General features: G+C 54.5%; 1 protein-coding gene across 6 annotated transcripts in view; it reads left to right on the top strand.

Moving 5' to 3' along the window:
• Positions 1 to 2,969: 2,969 nt before the first annotated feature.
• The window catches only part of SYNE3 (spectrin repeat containing nuclear envelope family member 3), a gene marked incomplete at both ends in the record, with an annotated part of 53,460 nt that continues 45,195 nt past the window's right edge, over positions 2,970 to 11,234 (top strand). For 5 of the 6 annotated variants that reach the window (XM_080708037.1, XM_080708038.1, XM_080708036.1 and 2 more), the window contains 3 exons: positions 2,970 to 3,113; positions 8,589 to 8,761; positions 9,898 to 10,207. In XM_080708037.1, the coding sequence (XP_080564163.1) occupies positions 2,970 to 3,113; positions 8,589 to 8,761; positions 9,898 to 10,207 (627 nt within the window). The remainder of the gene's footprint in view (positions 3,114 to 8,588; positions 8,762 to 9,897; positions 10,208 to 11,234) is intronic. The other variant, XM_080708039.1, reaches the window with a different exon arrangement.

Below are 11,234 nucleotides of genomic sequence, written 5' to 3'. Positions count from 1 at the left end.
CCTCCTGTCTCAGCCGCCCAAGAACTGGGATTACAGGCACAGGCCTCCCTAAATTGCGGAGGCTGATCTCGAACCTGTGATCCTCCTGTCTCAGCCTCACAAGCTCTGGGATTCCAAGCATGCACCACCACGCCCAGTTCACTTTGTTTTTTAATTAATCTATCAAGTTTTCCCTTTCTTACAGAGACAGGCTGTCCTTCCATTATTAGAAGACTGGGGGAGTAACTCTGTAGTCACGCACTTGCCCAGCATGCGCAAGACCCTGAGTTTCATCCCCAGCCCTGAAAATATATAAAAAAATATTTAAATAAAAAAAGGATTTTTCTCTGGAGTCCACAGACTGACAGGCACCCGTGGCTAAAATTTCAGGGGTCCGTGAACTTGGATAGGAAATCAGCCATGCGCTTGCGTCTGCTCAACTCTAACCGATGGCTCTCCTTCAATTACACACAAGGCGCCGACGAGCCAAGCCCCCTGTGGTATCTGCGGTGTCTGGAGCTTTGTCCATGTATTTTTAGACTGTGTTGCAGTTGTTACTGATGTCTCCATGGGCCACTTGTGCTCAGCACTACTGCAGGGTTTTGGCAGTTGTTGGGCCCTGTGTTAGAGCTCGTGATCTAAGGTGTTAAGCAGTGCCAATGTGCTGTGTTAGAGCTCGTGATCTAAGGTGTTAAGAAAGCAGTGCCAATGTGCTCGCGTACTTCATGAATTTGATTCCTAGGTCTTAATATGATTGGTTTCCTTGAATTCTTTGACTAATATGATTGGTTTCCTTTACTTCCTGGATTTTCATTCTTGGCATTTACAGTCTTTATTCTGAGCAGGTGCTCTCGGGAAATGCTGAGACCCCTGCACCCCGGCGTGCGGGCCGTCCACCTGCAGCCACACACGCCCCACGTTCCGCTGTCCCTCCCTGGCAGAGAGTTCCTTGGGAGCAGGGATGGCTGTGTGTATTCGCTGCTGTGGTCGGAACATCTCGTGGGGCTCAGGGCTGTTTTTAGTTCCTGTGTGTGGTACTGAACTGACACAACGGTTTGGCAGGATTGGCCAAGAGGCCAGTCAGTCCACCTGGCCCACTGTGAGTTCAGATGAGGCACCTGAGATCTGAGATCTGGTTTTGCCCGCCAGACCCCTCGTGCCCCATTTGACGTGCCTCTGGATCGCCAACCCACCGTGCCTCTCTGGGCCCCGCGTTTCCAGTGAGGTTCCCCAGAACCTCTGCCTTGCAGTGAGCAGAGCTGAGCTTCCTCCTGCCCTGGCATCTAAACCCGCCGATGTCCACCAGTCCCCCCACTCCTTGTTTTATTAAATAAAAGCAGACCTTTTGGAAGCCAAGACACACACTAGACAGCAGTTTACCACCACCCTGAACTGATCTAAACGCCTGCACATTCTAATGTGCTTTTCAAAAGAACCATTCAAAGACAGGGCGTGGCTGCAGGGAGCATATTGAATTGCTAGAAAAAACCAAAACAGCTCTGAAAGAAAAACATCGGGAGGCTGTGCCCTGAATCCCAAGCGGCTCTGGGCCCAGCTCCCAGAGCCCGGCCCACTCGGAGTCGGAGCCCGCGCAGAGGTCCTCTACCCCTGCCCGTGGCCTCTGGAGGTCTCTTTGTCTTTGACAAGTTCTCATTTGTTTGAAGGCTTCCCCGCGCAGAGCAGGCCCAGGGCCAGTGCCCAGCTCCCAGTAAACGCTTGTTGAGCAACCAGCGGTAATGGGAACAAAGAGCCAACAAGCAGCTTAGCCAACGGGCAGAAAAGGTTTTATTTACTGTATGATGTTACTTTATAATAAAGTAATATAGTATCTCTTTATAATATAAATATTACTTTATAATAAAGTAACGATTGCCCTTTTTGGAAAAATCAAAGTACCTAAGAGAAAAAAAAAAATAAGCGGGAGAGAGCTTCCACCTGTGGTGCCACCAGCCACAGACCCCTCTCTGACCCCCTAGCCCCAGAGGGCACAGGGAGAGAAGCCCTTGGTCCCCTGGGTGTCCCGAAGGGCCAGCCTGGGGCAGCTGGGCCACTTCCGCCCACACTCCCGGCTCCCATGTAGTCTCACGGGTCCTCAAAGGATGAGACTCCCTGGCCTTAGAGGTCTGGCTCGTTGTTGATGTTTTATTTTGCTTTTCTTGGGTGTAGAGTCACGATCACCAAATATGTCACCTTATCTCACCTTTTGGTATTATTATATACTTGACAATCTCTTCATTCGAAGCGAATGTTTTGTTGGCGGCATGATATTCTCAAGTGAAATTCTAAAATTATAATTAACTGAACTAATCCCCAGTCGTCAGGCACACAGGTCATTCCTAGGACTGCTTTGTCCCGCCATTGTAAATAATAGCTGGGTGAGGCCATGGGTGGGCTAGACTTGGTCCACATGCTGGGCCACTCTACCCAACAGTGCTGGGCTTACTCTCTGCCAGGCATCATGGGAGACTGCGGGATAAGCCAGACACAATCCCTGCACAGAAAATGCAGATATAAATAACTTTAATCCAAAGCAGGTTTGCAGTTGCTCTCGGCAGACAACCAGGGCTGGGATGCAGAAGTTTTGCTGGGCCTAATAGGATCTTAAGAAAGTCCCAAGAGAAAACAACGAGACTGGGCCTTTGCAGCCCAGGACAAGGCTAGGAGTGGCGGGCCAGCACAAGAGGGGCATTTGGGTGGGCGCCCTGTGCTGCGGGCAGGTGTTACCTAAGGCAGGAGGAGCGGGTGGGCTTCTCTCATGGGCTGAGCGGGCTGATTACATTACAAACACCTGCTGCGGACTCAGGGTGGGGAGAAGTGGGCACATCCTGCCTGCTCTCGGGCCACCCCAGCCTGAGACGTTGATCTCAGCAGATCTCAGCTGGTGTGGGCGTGGGCATGTCGGGGGCATGGCCTGCCTGGGGTCCTCGGCCCAGCCCCGCACTCTGCCTACCTGCCTGACCCCTGCCTCCTTCCCCAGCCTCAAAGGTGCCATGACTCAGCAGCCCCGCGAGGGCTTCGACAGGAGCGTGGAGGACGCGCAGGCATGGATGAAGGCCGTGCAGGAGCAGCTGCAGGTCAATGACAACACTCAGGGGCCCCGCGCAGCCCTGGAGGCCCGGCTGCGGGAGACCGAGGTAGGTGGAGGCCTGGCCTCCCACGGCCAGGCCCTGTCCCGCCCCCTCGGCCTCAGGTTTCCTATTTGTCAATGGGCAGAGGCGGGCTGGCCAGTGTTTCCTAAACTCTGAAGTGTAGAAAGACCTCCCGGACGCTTGCTTCAGTGCAGATTCTGATCAGGTGGGAGAAGCATGCCCTGCTGTCCCAGGCTCACAGCCTAATGGCAGACATGTTCAAATAACCAGGACAAACGTACACGCATGTATGAAGATCACCCCTGATAGGGGTCTCATGATGTTATTCTCCTCCTCTGAAACCTTGCATGGCTCCCCTTTGCCCACCATAGGAAAAATGAACCACCTGGCACCAAAAGCTGCCCACTATATATACAACCCTGTGTCCCAGTCTCAGCTCCCTGCACTGCCCCACCGGCAAGCTCACCAGCTCGCCTGTGTCCATGTGCTGCCTCCACAGGGGATGCCCTTTGGCCAGGTCTGGGCGTGCATGTGAAAGGAAACGCCCCCTGTCCGTGGGTCTCTCCTGACCCCTTCCCCCTCCCTGCCCCTGCTCCTGACCTCTGTTACAGTGCTTGTCACCAGAAACTTCGTCTCCATCACTGGAGGGTCATGGCCTCCGCTCCCATAGCTAGGGCTGGGTGGTCTTTAGGAAGAGCTGTGGGCTGGGCCAGGGTGCACAGGCCCTGGCAGCCGGACAGGGCACACTCACCCAGCGAGCTCCCGGGAGGTGGACCCGGAGCCGCGGCAGCGGGGAGTGTCCTGGCCGTTTGGGAGTCTGTTCCCACAGGGCTCAGGCGCTTCCTGCTCAGTGCGCTTTGGCATTTCAAAACCGACTTCGCAATAAGGAAGAGAAGAGTCCGCCCTTGCCATGCGGTGACAGGGAGAATCAGGAACCTCCCCTGCCCGTGGGACCTTGTCCCTGTGCCCAGGGGTCTCCAGCGACTCCTGCCCCAGCTCAGCTGAGCGGTTCCAGTGCGTGGGCTACGGTTATGGCCGGGGACATGGGTTCCAATTTTATTCTGACGCTTGGCCGCTACGTGGCCAGGAGCGAGTCCTGCACCCTCTGGAACCTCATTTTCCACCCCAAAGCAGGAAGGAGCCCCTCACCTTCGTGCTGCCAGAAACTCCAGGATCCTCAGGGAGGGCGCAGGCCTGGCATGTGTGAGGCCTTGGCCTTCATCTTTCCCAGCACCCCCCCCATCATGAATCTGTAAAGTTCCATCCAGGCTGGCAGGAGAGAACTGGCTCCCGGAGGCAGGCTTCAGAAGCTGGAGGCCGGGCTTCTGGCCGGCAGCCTGGGCTCTGATCCCTGCCACGGCCACGGCACCTCAGGGAATTCCCAGTGCTCCAGGAATTCATCTTGCTCCTGGGAAAGCAACAGTGGCCTGCTTGCAGGAGGGAGGGCCCATTAAGGCAAAGAACTCCTGGACAAGCATGGCCCAGTGCCCGCCACACTGGCTGCCAAGCAGAGGTGTCTTGAGGGCTTCCAGCTCCTCTTCCAAGTCCCCGTGTCCTGTTCGCTCCACTCTCTGGCCCTGCATTGGGTCCTGGCCTCTGTTTCCACAGGCAACCAGCTCCTTTGGGGCTTGGCTTCCGAAAGCAAATGCACCCATCTCTGGGTACGTCTTGCTTCTCTACCCTCTCCAGTGTCGCACCATCTCTAAGGCTCTGAGTCAAAGCCACATCCTCCTCCTCTGTGTTGGTCAGCCTTGTGTCCCTGTCAGTTGCCTTACAAGAACAACCTGGAGGAGGAAAGGTGTTGACTGGCCCTCAGTTTGGGAGGACTCAATCCACAGTCAGCTGGCTCCATTCCTTTGAGTCTGGGGAAGCAGAGGCATGTGGCAGGGGAAAGATGTTTTGCTCATGGCAGTCAGGAAGGAGAAAAAGAAAGAAAAAGAGAGATAGAGTGAGAGAGAGAGAGGGAGGGAGGGAAGGAGCTGGACAGAAGATAAACTCTCCCCGAGCATGCTCCCAGAGGCCTCCTCCACCTGGGTCACACCTCCCAGTGGCATTCAGCCATCCAAAGATTAACCCACAGGTAAGGTCATAGCCATCAGGATCCTAGCAGTTCCCCAAAGGCCCACCTCTGAACATTGCTGTACCAGGAACACATAAGACCTTGGGGGACATTTCAGATCCAAACTCTAACAATCCATAAAGATCTCTCCTTGAGCTTCCATTGGCCCTTTTTGTATTCATTTGGACTCTGGTCCACAGCCATCCCACTGTGTAGCCTGGAAACGCCAGGCTCTATTTTGGTCTGGGCCTGTGTCCAGCACAGTGCCCAGCTGGTGACCAGCTGATCTCAGCTAGGTTGAGGAGAAACTATGATTACCCCCATTCCTCCAGCTTTCCTGGTGTCTTGATTCTCCTCCTAGTTGAGGGTTTTCTCTCCATATTGGGCTCATTGGCTGCTTCCCATAGGAATAACTGTGGCTGCCGCTGAGGGTTGCCTTGTTAAGCATCCCTAGAACACACCCTTGCTAGTGATGGACTCTAAAAGAACCTCCCACTGGCCAAAGAGCATAATGGGAGGGCAGCCAAGGAAAGTTAGTGGACTTCTCCCCATCTGACTCTGCCAACTCTGCCACAGCCTCTGGGCTCTCCTGCCCCAGGCACATGGCAAACATCACACTCATTGACATTTGGGGGCAGGGGTCTCTGCTTCAGGCCAAGGGGGCTTGGTGCTCTGCCTTCCTTGGCAGCCAGCCAGTTTCTCTTCCTTTGCAGGTCAGCACTAGACTTACTCATTTGAAAAGAACAGAGAATCTTGGGGTCTCTAGGTATCCCCAAGTATAGCCTATACCTACTTCATGAAGAATGAGGAGGACAAAGGCCCAGAGGCCCAGGGGAGATCACGTGATCAGAACATTCAGCTTTGGGCAAGGGTCCATTGTCCTTATGAGGACTTTTCAGTCCTGGTGGATCTTTCCAGCCAGATGTGGCAAGAGACAGTTTCGCCCAGCATGGTGGTACACACTTGTAATCCCAGGAGTTAGGAGGCTGAGACAAGAGGATCACAAGTTTTGAAGATAGCTTCAGCAACTTATTAAGATTTTCAAAATAAAAAGGGCCAGGTTGTAGTTTGGAGGTAGAATGCCCCTCAGTTCAATTTCTAACACAACAAACAAACAAACAAAAACAGAGAGAAATCAGATTTCACTTCTTCCCCAAGTTGCTGGCGCCTTGAGTTACAGAGCTGTGGTCCCCCTGAGCTGGACCTGAGCGGCAGGTGAGCCGGAGCCTCTCTGGCTGCTTCTGACAGTCTTTCTATGAATCTCTGGGGCCCCCGGAGCCCTCCTTTGTTAAACTGGAATTACCATCCTACCCACCTTGCTAGTATGGGAGCATGCAGTCCTCTTCACAAGCCTGGGAGTCAGAGATATCTAGTAGTTATCATAAATAATTAATAACTATTAGTTATTATTAATAATCAAATCTCTGGATGGCAAAAATTCACCCTCCGCCACATGGTGGGCACAGGATGCCAGGTGTTGTGAACTGTCGTGGTGAGAAGGGCAACAAGGCTCAGTTTGAAGCAGTCCGCAGTAGCCCCCAGTCTTCAGTCTCCGCTGGCCACCAGGCACTTTTGTCGTCCACACTGCTGCTCGCTGTGAGCAGGACACAGGGTCCTTGCCTGGGTGTTTGCTGCAGCCAATGCCCCAGGGGACTCATAATCCTGCCACTTGGCACAACAAAGCCTCTTCCTCCGTCATGGGGCCCCCGTTCCTGCACCTCTCGTGCACACAAAGCAGCCGGTGGGGAGCTCACTCAGCTTCACATCTTGATAACACGCAGGTGGGGAGGTCCCTCTGCACCTCCTCCTCATCATCATCCCCACTGCCGTCGTCATGGTGACCATCACACGGGGAGCTCCCTCCACACCATCCTCGTGGTTCCCATCGCTGGCCATCATCATGGGCTTGGGGCCGTTGCTCATTTGCACACGTCGGGGAAACGTTTACATAACTGCTCAACAGTTTACCAAGTACTCATATCCACGTTTTAATCAATATGATGTTTTAAAAAAGGTCTTTATTTTTGTTGGTCCTGGGGATTGAACCTTGGCGTGTTCTATCTCTGAGATACACCAGCACTTTTTATTTTATATTTTAGTTTTTGTTCTGAAACAGGGTCTTGTTTCAAAGCTGCAGCCTTCCTGTCTCAGCCTCCCAAGCCACTGCGCCGACTTCAATGAGACTTTTTCTATCAATACATGAGGAGGACAAAGAAGGCTCTCTTCGTGTTGTCTTAGGGCAAGGGAGCCAGTGGCTTCCCTGGGTCACACAGGCCAGCGAGGCTGCATTTGACACCTCAGGAGGCCGGTTGTCGCTCCGTTCACAGAGAAGGTCAGAGGCAACCAGGCCACTGGGCCATCCGTCTGGGAAAAGTGACCGCCTGCCCCCAGCGAGGCAGGCTGGGGAGCTGAGCTGGGGTTTAGGCAAATGAGCGCTGCCAATAAACACAAGTCAACTACGTAAAGGTGAACAATTAGTGAGCTCAGTGTGGGTCAGCAGAGCTGTGGCCTTCCCTCCTTTCTAGGCCATAACTTTGACCACCCCCCTTCATGGCCCTGGAAGGCCTAAGTCCAGTGCAAAGGTCACACAGGTAGCAGGAGTGGGTCCGGAACTGGAATACCGTCATATCTGACTACAGTGAGTATACTTTAGCTGCCAACAGACTGGAATAGTGGAATAATGACAATAGCTTACATTAGCTAGAGACTTACTATTTGCTGGACCTTGCGAGCCAGTCTGTATTCTCCAAGAAGCTAATGCCCAGATGAGATTACGTGTGCATAGCACGTGGTAGAGGAAATACCCAGGAGAACCAGCAGGGAGCAGGAAGACGGAGATAGCTGGGAGAGGCAGACAGAGGGACCCCAGGCCAGGAGAGCCAGGAGGAGGGAGAGAGGAGAGTTGGCAGCAGCAGCTCAGGCCTCCACGGGTTTCCGGGAGTGAGGCAAGGCCCAAGGTGTCCTTGTGACTCCTGCATCTCCCAGGAATGGCCCTGCCATGGCGTGCCTGGGCCCTTGGTGGCCGGCTGGCGAGTTGCTGATTCCTGAAGTTCAGCTCGGGCACCGGGCCACACTGTCCCCCGCAGCAGACCTGAGAGGTGGCTTCCCGCAGCCACACACACTGTGACACCCACTATACCCTGAAAAAGAATCTGAGAAGTAGATACACCAGTGCCTCCATTTCACAGATGAGAAAACCAAGGGCAAGGGGAGGAAATGAGACACATCTGAGCTCACAGGAAGAGACAGGCCCAGTGGGCGAGGCTGGGCAGTGCCAGTGGCCTCCCGGGTGCCCCCCCCCCGGAGCCATTAGCTGGCTGTCCATGGTCACAGATGACCCCAGCTCCTCTGGCCCCAGAGCCCTGGCTCCTTGACCTGCCACGAGCTGCCAGTCTCTTCTCAACGTGCCATTGTTTGCATTGGGTCTAATCCCGGGAAACCGACCTCTGTGTCCACAACAGAAAATCTGCCATTTGGAGCCGGAGGGGCGCGTCAAGGTGGACCTGGTGCTGCGGGCAGCCAAAGCCCTCCTGGCGTGCTGTGGAGAGGACCAGAAGCCGGAGATCCTGGCCCGGCTGAGGGACATCAAGGCACAGTGGGAGGAGACGGTCACCTACATGACTCACTGTCACAGGTGGGGCCCCCACCAGGCCTGGGCGTCAGCTCGCCCACCACCGTGTTGGCTGCGACCTCTGTCCAAGACACATTTCTGCAGTCCTCCCATTCCCCGGAACAGGATGTTGTTCTGGGACCAGGCCAGCTCTGCCTGCCTCTTCCTAATTATCATCAAGCTTAATGGTGATAATAGACACTGGGAACCCATCCCGTTTTGCCAACAAAGTCTTAATAGACAGCCCATGTGTATGCCTCCAGCAGAATGACTCTGGAGTAAACAGGCCTGGCCCTGCTGGCAAGTTAGCCAGATTCTCTGCCTGCGCTAGGGAGCCAGATTCAGGGGGAGGAGCGAGGGAGGACAGACAAGACAGTCAGACCTGGTACTAGTTCTTGCCCTATGGATTACTTCTCGTGTGGCCTTGGGAAAGTGACTTGACTTCTCTGAGCCTCTGGTCAGTGCGTTAATCAAGTGCTCCTTGAAGAAGGCACTTAGGAGGATGGGAGGGTGGCAGGTATGGAGAGCAAGACACGGTGCTTGCACCCAGCAGGCCTCACTGAGCAGGCGTGGCCAGCAGCCCTCCCTCCCATCTTCAGAAGGCAGCAATGTGAGCGGAGGTTGGAAGGACTCTGCAGCCGCGTTCAAACCAAGTAGATTGATGTTGGCTGGAGAGATAGAACCATCCCCATGTCACAGATGGCACCCCAGAATCCACAAGCAGGGCCCCAGCCTTCCATCCCTACTAGCTGGTAACTAACAACCCACAGATACAACCATACTTGGCACGTTTCAGGCCCAGTCTCCTCCCGACTTAGTGGGTGCCAGGTGGTAAGGGCCTAGTGCTATGTGTTGAGTCCCAATGCCAGAGAGGAGTAGGTGGAAAGATCCTGCATTGGTAGTGGGAGCTTAGAGCCAGGAGTGGGGCTGCTGGGGGCTCTGAGGGTCCATCTTGTAGGACAGGAAGGGTCTCTTCCTGTAGGTCCAAGGCAGGGTCTGGCATCTGGAGTGTCAACCAGCTGCCCAGGTTCTCTGGGCTCAGAGAGGGCATCACTGTGCCCTGTTACACGGCCCTGGTATTGGGGAGGGTAGTGGCATGTCCTCCCGGCCCAGGAGCCAGGTGGCAGCTCCCTGACGGCCTCCGGTCTCTGTGCCCACAGCCGCATCGAGTGGGTGTGGCTTCACTGGAGCGAGTACCTGCTGGCCCGAGATGAGTTCTACCGCTGGTTCCAGAAGATGCTGGTCACTCTGGAGCCCCGGGTGGAGCTGCAGCTGGGCCTGAAGGAGAAGCAGTGGCAGCTGAGCCATGCCCAGGTGCTGCTGAGCAACGTGGACAACCAGGCCGTGCTCCTGGACCGGCTGCTGGAGGAGGCGGCCTCCCTCTTCAACAGGATTGGGGACCCCAGTGTGGATGAGGATGCCCAGAGGAGGATGAAGGCCGAGTATGATGCGGTGAAGGCCAAAGCCCAGGTGAGACGTGGGGGGCTGTCAATGTCCACCCACCTACCTGTCCACCCAGCTTCCCTGTCCAGCCACCCACTGCCCACTGTCCACCAAGCCACCCTCCTAACCATGTCTGCCTCCTCCTCACCAACTTCCTCTACACAGCCAAACCCACTAGTCTCCCTGTCCACCTCCTACCCAACCAGCTATCCACCTACTCTCCTATCATCTGTCCACTCGCTCATCCATCTACCCCCCTAGACTAGCCAGTCTCCTAGTCTCCAGCTCAATCAGCTGATCACCCACCTGTCCATCACCTACCACTCACCTTCCATCCCCCCTCCACATCTTCCCTCACCCGTCACTCATCCGCCTCTCCCCGTTGACTCCTCCCCAACGCCTGCTCACTCACTGCCTGCTCTCCATCCTCACCCACCTGCTATCTGCCCACCACCTAGCTACCATCTAACCTACATTTGTCCTTCCACACCCACCCATCACCCTCACGCTCAGAGTTGTTCAGGGCTAAATACAAACATGGAAGCTTAACACATGTACACCAACCGACTGACCCATGGACTGTGGTATTCATTTTTTACCCACACAGCTTCCCTCCTCTCCTCTCTTCTCTCCCTCCCTCCCTCCTTCCTCCTCTCCCGCTTTAGTCCTTCACCAGCCCACTTGGCTGGCCCTCTGCTCTCTCTCTCGCTCACGCCCCGGTCCCTCTGCCCCTCCATTGCCTGCGTTCCCTCACCTCATCCTTCCCTTGGTTTTAAAATGGCTCACAGAGTCCAATGTTATATTTTAGAAATTATAATGTTTGTTTGTTTTCTTTTAAAACATTACCTGAAGTTTAACTTTCGCACAGATACCGATTATATTCTTTTTGTTGTTGTTTTTAGTGGCAATTGAACCAAGGAGCATTCTACCTCTGAGCTACAACCCAGCCTTATTGCCTTATTTTATTTTTTTACTTTGATACAGGGTCTCACTAAGCTGCTGAGGGTCTGGATAAGTTGCAAAGGCTGGTCTTGACCCTGCGATCCTCCTGTGT

This window comes from Muscardinus avellanarius, assembly GCF_963383645.1.
Source record: "Muscardinus avellanarius genome assembly, chromosome: 12".
NCBI classification, from domain to species: Eukaryota; Metazoa; Chordata; class Mammalia; order Rodentia; family Gliridae; genus Muscardinus; species Muscardinus avellanarius.
This window is presented reverse-complemented; position numbering and strand designations above follow the sequence as displayed.